Source organism: Carcharodon carcharias, chromosome 3, assembly GCF_017639515.1.
Source record: "Carcharodon carcharias isolate sCarCar2 chromosome 3, sCarCar2.pri, whole genome shotgun sequence".
Taxonomy (NCBI): Eukaryota; Metazoa; Chordata; class Chondrichthyes; order Lamniformes; family Lamnidae; genus Carcharodon; species Carcharodon carcharias.
Window position 1 is genome coordinate 148,302,529 of NC_054469.1, and position 19,305 is coordinate 148,321,833.

At 44.6% G+C, this 19,305-nt stretch overlaps 1 protein-coding gene across 1 annotated transcript in view; it reads right to left on the reverse strand.

Moving 5' to 3' along the window:
- Nucleotides 1-1,716: 1,716 nt before the first annotated feature.
- The window catches only part of hibadhb (3-hydroxyisobutyrate dehydrogenase b), a 170,650-nt gene continuing 153,061 nt past the window's right edge, over nt 1,717-19,305 (reverse strand). The window contains exon 7 of the mRNA XM_041184714.1: nt 1,717-2,019. Within this exon, the coding sequence (XP_041040648.1) occupies nt 1,860-2,019 (160 nt within the window). The 3' untranslated portion in view covers nt 1,717-1,859. The remainder of the gene's footprint in view (nt 2,020-19,305) is intronic.

Here is a 19,305-nt window from a genome sequence, read left to right on the forward strand (position 1 = left end):
GCCTCATGCCGTCCAGTGGCAGCTTTCTATTTTCAATATATTTGCATCCAATGAATACTCATCATCTTAAAACTTTTCAAATTAAGTCCTAATTAAGTCAGTGATACACAGGAAACCCATGGCACTGGTTTCATAGTCCTTTAAAGGCGTTATGCACCTATCAAGTATGTCCATTTGGGAATCTGGGCAGGGAGCAGGAGACTGACAGCTTGGATGGAGGGTTGGAAGGGCCAAGGGTAATTGAGGGTTGGGGAGGTTTTGGTTAGGACATTTACAGGGAGCAGAGGTCTTTGAAGGGACAAGTGAGGTTGGGCAAGAGGGTTTTGAGGAAAGGGAGCAGATGGGAATGGGGCATTGAAGTGCACAACAGGAAGGGCCTGGCATCTTGGGCGTTATTGAGGTGAGGAGCTGTCAGAAATGCAAAATTAGGGGCCTAAAGAGTGGGTTCTGTCATGTGCAATGTTGGGTCCTGGGTGTCTAAAACAAGATGATGTCTTGAAATTCCACAGTTACATGGGGAAGGTTGATACAGTACGAGGGCTGGTCCAGTCAGAGAAAGGGTTAAAAAGGGTTAATGGAAGTTCTCAGAGTGCAAGTCAAGGATAACGGGGGGTGTGGCAATGCCTAGGATCAGAGGAGGAATGTTTACAGTGAGGGGGTAGAGTCAATGGGGAGAGATGGCATGCTCACTGTCACTGTTACAGGGTCCAGGTGGTGAGAGGTTTGAGGATGACAAATGTCATAAAGAGATGTTGTCTATAACGTTATTGGAAATTGTTAAATTGGAATTGTAGTAGGGTCTGTGTCCATATGTGTGTGTATGTCTTAATACGATTAAAACCAGCTAGTCTGGGTGCTTTGATGTACAGCAGTTTTGAGATGTTAATTAGATAAATGTAAAGAATAGAAGGTAAAGTGTAAATTTGCATTTGTTGAATAAACCATTCAAAAGAATGGGTAAAATCTTGCACCTAGCTGGGAGACACCAAGTAATATGTTTACATTACTAATAAAATTGGTGGAATGAAAGAATTATTGTTAGGAGAGGTAAAATTAAAAAACCTAGTAATACAATGGAAAATTTACATTCAAGGGGGAAGCTGGGTATAAACAGAAAGGAGTTTGTGTGCACAAGTTAGAGGCATTTAAGATCTAACCAGCCTGTAAGCTTACAGCTGTCTGCAAAGGAACCAAATTGCAAGGAACCTTATTTTGAATTTGGAAGGTCAAATGTGCTTTGCTTGGTGTCTGTTTAAAGTCTATGGGTTAATGATGCCTTGGTGAAGACTTACCTGGTAGTGATTAATTTGGGGATTTGTTTAAAAGTTATTATGGTAGTAATTTGTAGACATGTGTGTGTTTAATTTGTTGTTAATAAATGTTTAATTTGGGTTTATATATATAAAAAATCCTATTGAGGCTTGATGGTTTTATTCCTGAATTCAGAGCTGCATCTCAAACAAACCAATTGAAAATATAGGTTATGACAGTTGTTCAAGTTTCCCTCTGAGATTTAACACAGAGGTGTTATGATCAGACAAGGAGAGGTCCATGGCACCCCCTTTTCCTCCTCCTCTTTTGACCACAACAAGTTGTTTTGTTAAAACAGATCTACTTGTCAATTCAGCAAGTGTTTAACTGTTTATGTGCTGTGATAATAAAAGACACAATCAGACAGGTTTTCTTGAGTTTTAACAAAGAAAATAGGATAGATTTTATTGTACATAACCCTGTAAAAGTAAAATAATAAAATATGCACCAATTTTTGCACACATGCAAATTGGAATTTCATACATAGATTACAGAGTGGGGAAGGATAGATTTAAACAAGTTAGAGTTGTGTAAGATTAAAGAGGTATTCAGTTCATGGAGCTTGGAGACTTGGCTGGTGTCAGAATGAATTTGGCGATCCTGCTGCTTTCACTCGTTGTTCCCGATTCTTCCAACAGACGGTTTATCTGTTCCTCTGCTGACAGTCGTGTTGGGTTAATTTCTTTCAAAAATCTCTGTCTGTGGCACCTGGATAATCACAATCAACAGACAGGGTTCAAAAACCTAGAAGTTGGAGAGAGAAAGAGATGAAGGAACCCACTCTGGGTCTTGTTCCTTCGACTTTTCGGCGGCTTGTCACGTTCTGTAGAGGAAGCAGGTGCTTAAACTATCCAAAAGGTTAGCTTGTCACATAAACTTTCCTCTCCAAATGCTCAGGGACCCAAATAAAGTCATGGTCAGTATATTCCAATGATAGCTTTATTGGATTATATCTGGGCATCCTTCCCTCAGCTGGGGTCCTATTGTCCAAGTGGTCATATCTAATGGTTTATCTCCATCCAGTTGAGTATCCAGATGAGTGTCTGGATGCTGTGCTAATGGATTAGGGGATGTGGTTCATACACATTCCCCTGAAGTCATTGTCTTTGGTGGGTTTTTGCTGACAAGTAGGCTCCATCCCAATGGTGTTTGAGTGTGTTCAGTGTTTGATAGTGTTGCAATTTGCGTTGTTATCTTTGGCTGTCAGCTCAAATCACTGGAATGAGGCTTTAGTCTCTTTTCCAAACAAATTCAATTAGCTGTTTCCAGCCAATAGACTCAAAATCATTTTTTGATATAAAGCAGGTTTTCATGAGGGAGGGAAAGAGCATAGCAATGTTCGAAGGGTCAAGGGTAATGGCTCAAACTAGAAGGTGACAGAGTGTGTGTGAATAATGACAGATCCTAGGTGGAGGCTAATTCCGGTTCTGTTGCTGTTCATTGATTGCATCAAACTTACAATTAAGCTGGTAGGAACCCAGGCCCAAGTGGCAGGAGGCCATGTGGGGCGGGGGAGGGATGAGATGGGAGGAGGCGGGAGCAGTTTAGGGTGTGACCCATTGGAGGATTTGAAAATTTCATGGTTTTCATCCATACAGCTGTTGAGCAATGAACACACAGGTGATCATTTAATCGCCTGCCTTCTTCACAGTTAACTTGATGGATTCGCTATGGGTCTGATACACCCAATATTCTTGGAACCTCGGGAGCAGGAGGAGAGGATGCTGCAAGGCCAGAAGCAGGAAGCACCAGAGGGGGAGGCTGGGATCCATGGAAAGTATTGTAGAAAATGGGCACTGGCACATCTACACACATGTAATTTATATCAGCAAATTTCAGAGAGGCAAGGCCAGAGATAGCTAAGGCTGTCCTGGGAAATGGTCACAGAGATATATGAGATCCTGCGGAAGACCTGCAGCCACGTGAACCCTATGCCAGTGGCCCTCAAGTCTCCTGCTGAACTCAATTTTTTTACCACTGGTTCTTTCTAGGGCTCCACTGGCGACAGATGTGGCACATTACAAGCTACCATACACGGGTGCATAAAGGAGGTGACCAATACCCTCTTCCATCATGAAAATGGATTAATCAATTACTCCACAGATGAGGACAGCAAGGACGTTGGGCTTCGAGGTAATCGCTAATTTCTATATAGTGCAAGGGGTCACTGAGCGCCCTCATGTGGAGCCAGAGGCAGTTGTGAATTGCAAGGGCTTTCACTCTTTGAATGTACAATTGGCCTGTGACTGCAAACAAAGATTCATGCACATCTGTGCTCATTTCCCAGGGAGCTCCCATGGCACCTACATTTTGTACAACTAGTAGCTCCCAGACAAAAAACAGAATTACCTGGAAAAACTCAGCAGGTCTGGCAGCATCGGCGGAGAAGAAAAGAGTTGACATTTCGCGTCGTCATGACCCTTCAACAGAATTGAGTGAATCTAAGGAAAGGGGTGAAATATAAGCTGGATTAAGGTGGGGGGGGGGGGGGGGGGGGGGGGGGGATGGTTGGGTGGGGGCAGAGAAGTGGGGGAAGTGGGGGGGGTGTGGTTGTAGGGACAAGCAAGCAGTGATAGGAGCAGATAATCAAAAGATGTCACAGACAAAAGAACACAGAGGTGTTGAAGGTGGTGATATTATCTAAACAAATGTGCTAATTAAGAATGGATGGTAGGGCTCTCAAGGTACAGCTGTAGTGGGGGTGGGGTGGAAAGGCTAGCAGGGCATAAAAGATTTAAAAATAATGGAAATAGGTAGGAAAAGAAAAATCTATATAAATTATTGGAAAAAACAAAAGGAAGGGGGAAGAAACAGAAAGGGGGTGGGGATGGAGGAGGGAGTTCAAGATCTAAAGTTGTTGAATTCAATATTCAGTCTGGAAGGCTGTAAAGTGCCTAGTCGGAAGATGAGGTGCTATTCCTCCAGTTTGCGTTGGGCTTCACTGGAGCTCCCAGAGCTTTTTGAGGCCCCTGCTTGGGTTGACGGCTGGATCCTGGGTGACAAGAGTTAACCCCTCCTGATCTGGCTGATGACGCCAATGAGGCATCCCCAGAGCACAACATAAGGGCGCCACAATGCAGCTCACACCTCCACAAGAGCCATCATCCAGCAAACCATTGGCTTATTGAAAATTCACTTCCACTGCTTTGACTGGTCTGGAGGGACACTGCAGTACACACCACAGAGAGTATCATGAATAGTTATGGTTTGTTGTGCACTACACAATGGGCCATGCAACATGGAGAGCCATTGCAACAGGAGGAGTGGGAGGAACAGTACTCTTCCTCAGATAAGGATGAATTGGATGAGCCTGAGGGGAAGGCAATGAGTGTGCATAAGCCTTTACTGGATGCCAAGGTGATGGAGAGGGTGAGTAAGGAATACCACAGACCACTTAATATACACCCGGTTTGCTCAAGAATGCAATACGTACATAATCATAGTTCCTACACTGGACTTCTATTACCTGCTGGGGATGCTTACCAACCACTGCCAGCCTCCCTGGCAAAGCTACTTCTGAACTTGCATCTTCTGCCACCTAAAAGAGACAATCTCCTTGTCAATGCAAAGAAGGGAGGGTGAGATAAGCTTGCATGTTCAGCCATATCCCACAGATTGGCGAGTACAAAACTGGACACTAGCAAGAACATTCAATAAAGAGTGAACACAAACACACATCGTTTCCTCCACAATAAAGAAAATATCCCTAACTCCCCTGTAACCATCAATGTGTGCCAATCACGAGACGTGTCAGTACATATAGCTCTCTAACTAAGCTAGTTCCAACAAATGACGACGATGCCCAGGTGAACAAAGTGAAAACAGTATAATGTGCAATCTTTACATGTGACAATTGGGCTTTCTTAAAACACTCATGCCATCTTTATGCTCTCAAAGTCTTAAGTTTTCACTTATGGTAACCACGCCATCAACAGCTGAGGTGGAGGGAGTCTGCTCAGTGAACTGCCCAATTACCTTTGATGACCATGGTGGCAATCTCAGGAGGCTGATGCCCTGAGAGCTCTGGCTTACTGGGGTCTCCTGCATTAGAGACCCTCGACCTTGTCTACTGGAGGCAATGGGGTCAATGGCAGACCAAATGAGGAAATGCTACTCACACTGGTGATGCCCTGAGAGGAAACCCCCAGGGCAGCTGGCACATGCTCCTCCCCCATCTCTGTACATGATGACACCTCTCTGTCTCTCAGAGGAGAATGGGCACCTGGAGGGAGGTCCAGGTGCTTCACTCCCTCTCACCTCACCACTGTTGTATGGAGCCCATGGTTAGGGTGAAAGAATAGAGGTGGAGAGCATATGAGTGATATGTTGGAATTGGCTCTCCATGGCGGTCACCAACCTCTCCACGGAGGAAGCCATCCACTTACACACCTGAGACATAGCAGAATACGTGCCTTGCATGAACTCCTCTATCCTCCATGCAAAACTCTGCATGGCCTCTGGCACCTCTGCCATGAACTCCCCTACCTTTTGCTGCGCCCAGCAGGCTTCTTTTGGTCACAACCAAAGGCCCATCACCAGCGTGGAGCTCAGCATTGGTCTGTTCCCCAGCAGTCCTCTGAGTGTCAGGTGCCTTGGCTGCCACAGTCTCCCTCAGCTTGTGATGTGCTCACCAAATTCTGCTCCTGATTCTAAACACGAAGCCTCCACAATCCATGTGGGTATAACTGCACTGGTGGAGACTGTGGAAGAGGCAGGTGACAGTGCATCCTCTGGGTTAGTGGTGTCTTTACTCATGCCATGGCTGTGACCTTGGCTGGGCACTATGAAGACCTGCAGTGGAGAGAAAAAAGAACCACATTAAGGATCAGCACAGTCTATGAGCCACCGCATTGCATTTCCTCATGTCTCCTGTGTGCCTACAAACCAACACCATGTTGGATACATTTTCACTCTTATGCCTGATCATTTTAGCTTTGCCCCTGTGATCACTTGGCCTTCCTCCTCTCCTGCAATCTGCAGCGCCTATTCCTCTGCAGAGGTGAGCAGGTTCAGGTCAGACACTCTACCTCCAGTCCTTGCGATGCGAGTATGCTTCTGCAATGACAATGCACAGATTTAGTGATATGTCAAGTGACACTTAACCTCCTTGTCTGCACACATCCCCATCACATATACTGGCCCATCAGCGGTATGTTGGATCCAAGCACTCACACAAGCCCAACTGTCACACACTTTGGCCTCAGTTGCCATGCAGCACAGAGGCTGATCGTGTATTCACCCGCCTGGCCTAGCTGCCCACTTGCAAAGAAAAAATAATGAAGACTCCACGAGAAACCCTTTGGTAACATGTGACTGTGCTACTTAGGATAGTTAACCTTTGTCACAGTCACATAGGGTGTCATTTGTGACTGATAAGAGCAGTGGATTCAGAAGAGAGAGCATGATGAGATGGATGTTGAAATCACTGAGGATGAGAAATCGCTCAGTGCAGAAGTTAAGTGGGGAAGCAGCTGGACACCTTAGTGGGACAATTTTTCTTGTACTTGGCAGGGTGGTAGAGAATGAGGATTTTGAATGAGAGAGGGGAAGGGTGGAATGAGGTGAGGTGCTCAAAGGAGGAGAAAGTGCCCACGGAGCAGAATAGACACTATTCCCACTAAACTGCTGACTTAATAAACTTCCTTTCCTGGTCCCCATATTAGTTGACATTGTTCTCTCCCCTCAGGTTCTGTCCCTTTCTTCTTGAAATCTGCTCTCTTCTGCCCTATCCTTCAAAAACCAACACTTGGACCTTGCATCCTTGCAAACTACCACCCCATCTCCAATCTCTCATTCCTCTCCAGAGTCTTTGAATGTATTGTTGCCTCCCAAATCTATGCCTGTCATTTCTGGAACTCCATGTTTGAATCCCTCCAATCAGGCTTTTGCCCTTGCCGAAATCACAAATGGCATCCTATATCATGGTGACAAAAGAAAACTATCCCTCCTCACCTTTCTTAACCTGTCTGCAGCCTTTGACATGGCTGATCACACCATCTTCCTCCAATGTCCCTTCACTGTCCTCCAGCATGGTGAGACCACGCTCGCCTAGTTGCATTCTTATCTATATAATCTTATCTAAATAATCTTAATCAGCATCAATGGCTTCTCTTCCTGCTCCTGTACCATTACCTCTGGTGTCCCCCAGTCAAATCATCAAAAAACACATCCGTTTCCATATGTACACTGACAACATCCAGCCCCACCTCAACACCACATCTTTCATTTGCTACTGTCTCTAAATTGTCAGACTGCTTATCCAACATCCAGACCTGGATGAACAGAAATTCCCTCCAGTTAAATATTGGGAAGGCTGAAGCCATTGACTTTGGTCCCCACCACAAACTCTGCTCACAAGCCACTAAATCCATTCATCTTCATGGTAAATGTGTGAGGCTGAGCCAGACCGTTCACAACCTCGGTGTAATACTTGGACCTGAGATGAGCTTTGACCACATATCTTTGTTATTGCCAAGGCCAACTACTGTAAATACCCACGTAAAAGTCAATCTCATAACAGTCAAACCATGATTTTTGGCTCAAAAGTTAACGGGCAGGATTTTCCCCTAGTCAGGCGGGAGGAGTGGGCTGGCCCGGGAATGGCCACAAAACAGACCGCTGCCCGTGATCAGGCTCCCACCGCAATTTCACACTGACTGGCCAATTAGCGGCCAGTCAGCATGAAAGGCGTGCTGAAACGTTCAGCGCTGCTGGGGTGGGAGCAGAAGGAGCGTGAGTGCTGAAGTCTGCACATGCCCTGGGAAGCTCCATGAAGGTACAGAGCTGCCTCAGGGAGCTGAAACATTTTAAATATAAAAATAAAAATTTTACAAATTATATAAACATGCCTCCACATGTGATTCAGTCACATGAAGAAGGATATGTAAGAAATGTTAAAAAGTTTTTATTGTTTTTTTAGTAACCGTTAGAAACCTCATCCCGCCTATAGATGAGGTTTCATAAACAATGCAAAGGCCGCCTGGCCTATTCGCCCGCCCGCCAGCCAAACGGTTGAGCAGGCAGCGAAAAATACAAATCATTTAATTGCTTAAAGGTCTTACTAGGCCTCTTAAGTGTCGGCGGGCGTGCTTCTACCCCTCGCGCGCCCGCTGACCGAAAGGTCGCAAGAGTGCGTGATGACGGCGGGACACTTGCCCGACATAGTCGCACACTTTCACTCCTGATCGGGTTGGGCCCATGCCCGCCCGCAGGACGAAAAATTCTGCCCCATATTTTTTCAATTACCTCATGTAAAAGCTAACCTTAGTTTTTTAGTGATCAAAGACAAAAACTTTCAGAACCAAAGTTTAATTCCAGAGATGCTCATGAAGATTTAAGACACTAAAATCAAGAAAATTGTCAAAGTACATTTTTATCATGCCATGGTGAGGTTCTTCAAATCTTCTGGTTAGAAGTGAGAGACTGGATACCGCTTGTCAATTTTACGAATTTCTCATGCTTTTGTTATTTCTACCATAATTTGGTCTTTACTTTATTCCATTGATTATTTAAATGGTGAAAAGTGATGCTGGAACCTTAGCGTACAATGAATGAGGAAAATAACGACTGCAGACAATGGAAACTAAGTCTACAACTTTGCACATTTTAGTCGAGGGGGCAATGGTCTTTTCCAGATTTCAATTATTCATTTGTTTTGGTCTTCATTTCATCCTGTGTAGGCACAAATCAAGTACACAAGTCAACCCCTTGAAAATATTATTTGTGTACAAGTTGACACTTACACTTTTTGCCTGAAAATAAGCACCAGAAATGACAACGGCAAACCCAGTCCTGTTGATCCTGCAAAGATCTCCTTACTGGCAAAACTGGGAGAGCTATCTCACAGACTAGTCAAGCAATATAGACATACTTGCGGAAACATACCTTACAGATCATGTCCCAGACACCACCATCACCATCCCTGGGTATGGCCTGTCCCACCAGCAGGACAGTCCCAACAGCGGTGGCAACACAGTAGTATACAGTCGGGAGGGAGTTGCCCTGGGAGTCCTCAACATCGTTCTGGAGCCCATGACGTCTCATGGCATCAGGGCAAACATGGGCAAGGAAACCTCCTGCTGATTACCATGTACCACCCCACTCAGCTGATGAATCAGTGCTCCTCCATGTTGAACACCACTTGGAAGAAGCACTGAGGATGGCAAGGGCACAGAATGTACTCTGGGTGGAAGACTTCAATGTCCATCACCAAGGGTGGCTCAGTAGCACCACTACTGACTGAGCTGGCTGAGTTCTAAAGGACATAGTTGCTAGACTAGGTCTGTGGCAGGTGGTGAGGAAACCAACAAGAGGGAAAAACATATTTGACCACATCCTCACCAACCTGCCTGTCACAGTTGGATCGGTCCATGACAGTATCAGTAAAAGTGACCACCGCACAGACCTTGTGGAGACAAAGTCCCATCTTTACATTGAGAATATCCATTGCGTTGTGTGGCACTGCCACCGTGCTAAATGGGATAGAATTCAAACAGATCTAGCAACGCAAGACTGAGCATCCATGAGGTGCTGTGGGCCATCAGCAGCAGCAGCAGAGTTGTACTCAACCACAATCTGTAACCTCATGGCCCCGATTCCACGACCAACAGATCAAATCTAAGCTCTGCAATCCTGCCACATCCAGCCATGAATGGTGGTGGACAGTTAAATAACTCATTGGAAGAGGCTGCACAAAAGTCCCCATCCTCAATGGTGGATGAGCCCAGCACATCAGTGCAAAAGAAAATTTTCAGCCATAAGTAATGGAAGGGGTAATCAATAGTGTTATCAAGTGGCACTTACTTAGCAATAACCTGCTCAGTTTGGGTTCCACCAGGGTCACTCAGCTTCTGACCTCATTACAGCCTTAGTTCAAACATGGACAAAAGAGCTGAACTCCTGAGGTGAGGTGAGAGTGACTGTCCTTTCAGCAGCTTTTGACCAAGTGTGGCATCAAGGAGCCTTAGCAAAATGGGAGTCAATGGGAATCAGGGGGAAAACTCTCTGTTGGTTGGAGTCATACCTAGCACAAAGGAAGATGGCTGTGGTTGTTGGAGGTCAATCATCCCAGTTCCAGGATATCACTACAGGTGTTCCTCAAGGTGGTGTCTAGGTCCAACCATCTTCAGCTACTTCATTAATGAGCTTCCTTCCATCATAAGGTCAGAAGTGGGGATGTTCGCTGATGATTGCACAATGTTCAGCACCATTTGCGACTCCTCAGATACTGAAGCAGTCCATGTCCATATGCAGCAAGACATGGACAATATCCAGGTTTGGGCTGACAAGCGGCAAGTAACATTCGCACCACATAAGTGTCACACAATGACCATCTCCAACAAGAGAGAATCTAACTATTGCCCCTTGACATTCAATGGCATTACCATTGCTGAATACCCCAGATCAACATCCTGGGGGTTACCACTGACCAGAAACTGAACTGGACTAGCCATATAAATGTTGTGGTTACAAGAACAGGTCAGAGGCTAGAAATCCTGCTGCGAGTAACTCATCTCCTAACTCCCCAAAGCCTGTCCACAATCTACAAGGCACAAGTCAGGTGTATGATGGAATACTCTCCAATTGCCTGGATGAGTGCAGTTCCAACAACACTCAAGAAGCTTGGCACTATCCAGGGCAAAGCAGCCCAATTGATTGGCACTCCTCCCCCACCAATAAATAGTGACAGCAGTGTGTACCATCTATAAGATGCACTGCAGCAACTCACCAAAGCTCCTTAGGCAGCAGCTTCCAAACCCACGACTGCTACCATCTAGAAGGACAAGGGCAGCAGACACATGGGAACATCACCACCTGGAAGTTCCCCTCCAAGCTTCACACCATCCTGACTTGGAAATATACTGCTGCTTCTTTACTGCCACTGGGTTAAAATCCTGGAACTCGCCCCCTAATAGCACTGTGGGTGTACCTACATCACATGGACTGCAGAAGTTCAGAAGGCAGCTCACCACCACCTTCTCAAGGGCAGTTATGTATGGGCAATAAATTCTGGCCTAGCCAGTGACGCCCACATTCCATAAACAAATAAAAAATACTTCAGAACCAGCCAATGCCCTATAGACTCTTGATACTTTTAAGTATGGAAAAGCACCCAAAATGTATAGAATTTCAGCAACAGGTGGAAGGAATAACCCAGCAATTAACACAGATCCCTTTAAATAGCACTAGGGGTGGATGGGAGGTTCTTTTGTGCCATTGATGGGTGTTCAGCTTTGGGAAGTTAAGAAAAGGCATAAGCTGGAACATGGAGCTCCAGGATGGAAGCGCTAATGTCAAATCAGCTTTCCACACCATAGGACCATAGAAAAATTACAGCACAGAGGGAGGCCATCCGGCCCATCTTGTCTATGCCGGCCCAAGGGCACCCAGGTGCCCTTTCTAATCCCACCTTCCTGCACCCGGCCCATAGCCCTGCAGCTTACAGCACTTAAGCTGCAGATCCAGATACTTTTTAAAAGAGTTTAGAGTTTCTGCCTCTACCACCAACTTGGGCAGCGAATTCCAGACACCCACTACCCTCTAAGTAAAAAAGTTCTTCCTCATGTCCCCCCTACACCTTCTGCCACTTATCTTGAATCTATGTCCCCTGGTTCTAGAATTCTCCACCAAGGGAAATAATTTTATCCTGTCCACTGTATCTATTCCCCTCATAATTTTGTACACCTCAGTCAAGTCACCTCTCAGCCTTCTTTGTTCTAAGGAAAAAAACCCAACCTATTCAATTTCTCCTCGTAGCTACACTTTTCTAACCCTAGCAACATTCTTGTAAATCTTGTCTGCACTCTCTCCAGAGCTATTATGTCCTTCCTGTAATGTGGTGACCAGAACTGCATACAATACTCCAGTTGTGGCTTCACCAGTGTTTTATACAATTCCAATATTATATCATTACTTTTATATTCTATACCTCTGCCAATGAAGGAAAGCATATGCCTTCTTTACAACCTTGTCTACTTGAACTGTTGCCTTCAGGGACCTGTGCACTCGTACGCCAAGATCTCTCACTTCGTCTACCCCTCTTAATATATTCCCATTTATTGTGTAATCCCTGTAACTGTTTGACCTCCCTAAATGTATGACCTCACACTTCTCTATGTTAAAATCCATCTGCCACTTTACTGCCCACTCCACCAATCCATCTATATCGTTTTGGAGATTATGGATATCCTCTACACTATCCACTACTCAGCCAATCTTTGTGCCATCTGCAAATTTCCCAATCATGCCCCCCACATGCATGTCCAAATCGTTAATATATAACACAAACAGCAAGGTTCCCAACACCGAGCTCTGTGGAGCACCACTTGGGACAATTTTCCATTCACAAGGGCATCCATCAACCATTATCCTTTGTTTCCGTTACAAAGCCAATCTTTTATCCAGTTTGCCACATAACCCTGAATCCCATGGGCTTTTACTTTCCTGACCAATCTGCCATGTGGGACCTTGTCAAATGTCTTGCTAAAATCCATGTACACAACATCCACTGCACTACCTTCATCAACCCTTCTTGTCACTTCCTCAAAGAACTCAGTCAAATTTGTGAGGCAAGACCTTCCTTTAACAAATCCATGCTGACCATCCCTGACTAATTCATGCCTTTCCACATGACCGCTAATCCTATCTCTCAGGATTGATTCTACTAATTCGCTCACCACCGATGTAAGACTAACTGGCCTATAATTGTTTGGCATTTCCTTTGATCCCTTTTTAAACAATGGAACTACGTTTGCATTTCTCCAGTACTCCGATACCTCCCCTGTATCTAGTGAAGATTGGAAAATCATCCTGAGAGCATCTACTATCTCCTCCTTGACTTCCTCCAGCAGCCTCAGAAACAATCCATCTGGCCCTGGTGACTAATCAACTTTTAAGGATTTCAACCCTTCGAATACTTCCTCTCTCTTTATGACTATCCCATCCAATGTCTCGCAGTGTTCCTCCTGGACTACAATATCTACTTCCTCCCTTTCCTTTGTAATATTCATTCAAAACTCTTCCCACAGACTCTGCATCTACACACAAGTTTCCATCTTCATCTCTGATAGGTTCCACTTTTTGCTTAACTAACCTTTTAGCATTAATGTATTGGTAATTCCCTTGTATTCCTCTAGACAACCAGGGGGGTCTAGATTTGGCAGTACCACTCTTATTTTTGTAGGAGACATGTCTACTTTGAACAATTAGGATATCGCTTTTTAGTGTTTCCCACTGGTTTTCCATTGTTTTATCCTCCAGCAATGCTGTCCAGTCCACCTCAGCCAAGTCCCTTCTCATTTCTGCACAGTTTCACATAGGTTGACATCATGTCTGTCTTCTAGTTCTGCATACTTCTGGCTGATATCAAGTGCATGCACAATAAGCCCTTCACCAATATAGCACTTGAAGCCCTTAGAAGTGAGAGTGGCCATGGACACCATTTTGGAACCTTAAGGAGATTTGTGGCCCCCAAAGAATAAGTGCCACCAAACCCAATTTCACCCCCCCCTTAGGTTTCCAATCGTGCACCAGTGTGTGGACTAGAGCCAACCTTTGAATACCAAAGGAACGGTGATTGTTCTCCTTAGAGCAAAGAAGGGAAGGGGAGATTTGATAGCAGTATCCAAAATTAAGAGGGGTATTGATGGAGTAGATAGGGACACAGATTTAAGGTAATTGGCAAAAATACCAGGCACATAAAATAATTTTTATGACTTATGATGTGGAATACATTGTACGCAGCAGATTCAACAATAACTTTCAAAAGGGAAGTGGATATATACTTAAAAAGAAAAATAGCAGGGCCATGGGAAAAGAGCAGGGAAGTGGGACTAATTCGATAGCTCTTTCAAAGAGTCAGTGCAGGCTGACTGACCACCTCCCACTCTATATGATTCTATGATTCAATAGAAATCAAGGAACAAGAGAAATCTTTTGCAAAAACTCATTACTTCCTGGAATACATTCATTAAATCTTATCTCTGGATGAAGCATTATTACAACTTATGCATCACCTAGACGGTTTGGCATCTTATTACATTCATTTATTAAAAACAAAAATGACAAACTCCTGCGATTTCACAGTTGGTTATAGACCATCAAGTGGGAGGGATTGTGGAGTGTTCTCCTCAAATTTGGCTTCCCTCAGTAATTTGTCACCATCCTCTGCCTGCTGCATGATGCAAGCCATCATCCTTACCAATGGATCTGCCACAAACCCAATACAAGTGCATTGTACCAATGCTCTTTTCCATCTTCCTCACTGGGGAGGCGGTGGCATAGTGGTATTGCCGCTAGACTAGTATTCCAGAGACCCAGGTTAATGCTCTGGGGACCAAGATTCAAATCCCACCACAGCAGATGGTGAAATATGAATTCAATAAAAATCTGGAATTAAAAGTCTGGTGATGACCACAGAACCATTAAAAACCCATCTGGTTGACTAATGGCCCTGGCCTACATGTGGCTTCAGATTCAGAATGCTTGGCTCTTAAATGCCCCTAAATAAGGGCAATTAGGGATGGGGCAATATATGCTGAACAAGCCAGTGACATCCACATTCCATGAATGAATCACTGCACTCCATCTCCATGAAGCTCCCCGCCGGACGGGTATGAAGTTATTCCACCTATGTCGCTTCCAATCCAGAACCAAGATCTGCCATCGAGCTACATTACACTGATGAAGCTTGCTTGCATAGGTGCACACTCAGAGGCCGAGCTCCAAACTATCACCGATGTATGCAGGAATGGATCTTAGGCTAAACATTTGGAAAACAAAGGTCCTCTACCAGCCTGCTCCCACTGCGCAACACTGTCCCCTGGCTATCAAGATCACGGTGGACCATTTCTCATACCTTGGGAGCTTCCTCCCAGCGAGGGTAGACATCGACAATGAAACTCAACATCACCTCCAGTGTGCCAGCGCAACCTCAACGAACAAGCAGGAAAAGCGGTCACCAGGAGGGCAGAGGAAACATTTCAGGGACGTCCTCAAAGCCTCCTTGAAAATAACGCAACATCCCCATTAGCGACCAAGGGGATCAATCTATGGGTGTAGCCAGAGAACATCAGTAGAGTGTTGAACAAATACCCCGTCTTCACCCAAGAGAATGAGGATGAAGGTATCGAGCTCGGGGAGAGAGACTGCGAGGTTCTTGAGCAAATTGATAAGTGGGAGTGACAAGGTATTAGCAGGATTAAAAGTGGACAAATCTCCAGGTACAGACGATTTGTGCCCCAGACTGCTGAGGGAGGCAAGGGAGGAGATCGCAGGGGCTCTGACCTAAATCTTTAATTCCTCTCTGGCCAGGGGGGATGTACCAGGGGACTGGAGAACAGCTAATGTGGTTCCGCTATTTAAGAAGGGTTGTAGAGATAAGCTAGGGAACTACAGACCAGTGAGTCTCATGTCAGTGGTAGGGGAACTATTGGAGAAAATTCTGAAGGAGAGAATCTATCTCCACTTGACAAGGTTTGGTCAGGGATAGTCAGCATGGCTTTGTCAGAGGGAGGACATGCCTAAGAAATTTGATTGAATTTTTTGAGGGGGGTGACCAAGTGTGTAGATGAGGGGAGTGCAGTTGATGTAGTTTATATGGATTTCAGCAAAGCCTTTAACGAGGTCCCACATGGGAGACTTATAAAGAAGGCAAATGCACATGGGTTACAGGGTAATTTGATAAGGTGGATTCAAAATTGGCTTAGTGGTAGGAGACAGAGTGCGATGACACAAGGCTGCTTTAGTGACTGGAAGCCAGTGTCCAGTGGCGTACTATAGGGATCTGTGCTGGGTCCCCTATTATTCGTCATTTATATAAATGATATAGATGGCTATGTGGGGGATAGGATTAGTAAGTTTGTGGATGATACAAAGATTGGCCGGGTGGTTAACAGTAAGATCAAATGTCTTGGGCTATAGGAAGATATAAATGGGATGGTCAAATGGGCAGATAAGTTGCAGATGGGATTTAACCCAGAAAAGTGTGAGGTGGATACACTTGGGAAGGAATAATTTGACAAATAAGTATTCAATGAACAGCATGACACTAGGATGTTCTGAGGAACAAAGGGGCATTAGCATATGTGTCCATAGATCTCTGAAGGCAGAGGGACATGTTAGTGGGCTGGTGAAAAAGGCATATGGGACACTTGCCTTTATCAATCGAGGTATAGATTACAAAAGTAGGGAGGTCATGTTGGAGTTGTATAGAACCTTGGTGAGGCCACAGCTGGAGTACTGTGTGCAGTTCTAGTCGCCACATTATAGGAAGGATGTGATTGCACTGGAGGGGGTGCAGAGGAGATTCACCAGGAAGTTGCCTGGGATGAAACATTTAAATTATGAAGAGAAGTTGGAGAGACTTGGGTTGTTTTCATTGGAGCAGAGAAGACTGAGGGGCGACCTGATCGAGGTGTACAAGATTATGAGTAGCATAGACAGGGTGGATAGGGAGCAGCTGTTCCCCTTAGTTGAAGGGTCAGTCATGAGGGGACACAAGTTCAAGATGAGGGGCAGAAGGTTTAGGGGGGATGTGAGGAAAAACTTTTTTACCCAGAGGGTGGTGACGGTCTGGAATGCACTGCCTGGGAGGGTGGTGGAGGTGGGTTGCCTCACATCCCATAAAAAGTACCTGGATGAGTACTTGGCACGACCTAACATTCAAGGACATGAGCCAAGTGCTGGTAAATGGGATTAGGTAGGTAGGTCAGGTCTATCTCATGTGTCGGTGCAGACTTGACAGGTCAAAAGGCCTCTTCTGCACTGTGTGATTCCGCGATCCCCACCGATCTGTGGGAGTCTTTTGCTTGAGACCACCCAAACTGGAGAACAAGCATCCATGACGGTGCCAACCATTCTGAATGTCTCCGACAGATGCAGGTGGAGGCCAAGCACAAACAGCGGAAGGAGTATACCAAAATCCAAGCATCTCACCCATCCACCTCATCAAACGCTACCTGTCCAACCTGTGGCAGAGGGTGCAGATCCATCATTGGACTTTTTAGTCACTTCGGGATCCAGAACCCTAGTGTGGAATAAAATCATCCTCAGTCCTGAAGGACTGGCTAAGAAGGAGATAGACCATCAGCTTATATCAAATAGGATAGAGGCAGAATCGGCCTCAGCATCTAGGTAGGGAATATGGTTGCTATTCCGAAATAATCTCTGTTCGTAGTCTATGCATTTGATGAAGAGAGGGCCATGTTTGACTGTGATCCCCTCCCATGTCCTGCTGAATTCAGTGGCTAAAATCTCACATTAAGAATGACAGCAAACGAGAAATACAGTGCCATGGATGGAACCGTCCAAGCAATGCATCAATTCCATCAGGGGACAGGGAAGGAAGCGTTGCAAAAATATAGAGTGAAAGACTTTGACCCCATAAATAAAAGTCACTTCCAGTCTACAGTTCCGCAAATTTCTATAAATTCTACTTTATATTCATAATTAAAAATGGTCAGAATTTTTCCCACTGACAGCATAATCTGGGGCACTAATTATGTGTCATATTGGCTCAATTGGTAGCACTTTTGCCTTCTCTTACTCTTACAGGTTTAATGTAGGAGCAGTGCCAGAATCTGAAGCAGCAGTATGCCACGGTTATACTATCGCTGTACACTGACAAGCACTGCAGTTTCTACTGGACACACACTTCACTTCTGCTATTCCACTTCCTTCTTACTGAAAGAACTGACTGCAGAGTAAATAGAACAACAATGTAAGTTTGATGCACAGGTACTGTGCTGCCAGAGGCTGTATTATGTATTCATGAAGAAGGGAACAGATATAATTCTGGACTCTAAAGGCTTCAAGGGGTATGGGGGGAGTGCAGGAATACAGTGTTGAGATAGAGGATCAGCCATGATCATACTGAATGGCAAATGACCTACTCCTGCTCCTATTTTCTACGTTTCTATGCTTATGGTTCTAAATGAAGAAATATTGGAGGTGATCTAGCTTTTATAATCATGACGATAATAAGTACTGAACTTTGTAAACAATTTAGTGAAAAATCTTGTTGCGGCACCAACATAACGGAAATTTGGCAACGTTCAGAATTTCGTTGAAGTAGACTTCTGGGTTGAGTTTAATCCTGCTTGTGAATCTTGAATTGTACCATTAGATAATAAGCACCTTGTGCTAAAATATTTAGAGACATACTAACAGCCACAATAAATAGTAACCATCTTCTTGAAGGATGTATTAATCACTCAGTAAACATACCCAATTACCTTGATTTTCAGCTGCCTAAGCCCTGTCTGAAAAAAGGGTGTTTCGACAGTTGAAAATCAGAGAGGTGAGGGGATGCTATGTCTGCATTATTGATGTTCAAGACCCAACTGATGCAATTTTCAAACAGGCCTGTAAATGTGTCAGCAGGTTGTCACCTTAAGACCGCTTAAATATGCAAACAGGGGTCCTATGTTAGTCAAAGGACTTGAATTGCAATTTTGAGGTATGAATGGACTGACCTGTGCAGCTCATTTGGCATCCACAGCTGGGTGACAACATTCAAAGAGACCCAAACCCAAAAGTGGGCAGCATGGTCACTCCACCAACTTTGCACTAACTTTGAGCAGGAATATAATTTCCTCCTCCCCCAAACCAATAGAATTGAAACGTTAGTAAGTCTGTGAACTATGAGCAATTTTAAAAATTGAAAGTAAAAAGGATAGCATGCCCCTTAATAGAACATTATATGTTTCTGAAGTTGTGGTCTAATTATTTTCACTGGTACTACCAGTATCTTGCCTGTCCATTCAAATTAACTGTGAGCACAGCATACACTTTTGCAGACTTTAAAATCTTCTCATGAAAATTGCAGCAGCCTGGCACTTACTCAGCCTTTTAATGAATCAGAATAATTTTGTGCTTGCTTGGGATTTTTTTGGTTTACAAACCAGATATTCCCTATGTTGCAATTGTTATTTTAAAAATGTAAGTATTTCCAAACAAATCTCCCCTTATATTTTGATGGTTTGTTCAATTATAGAA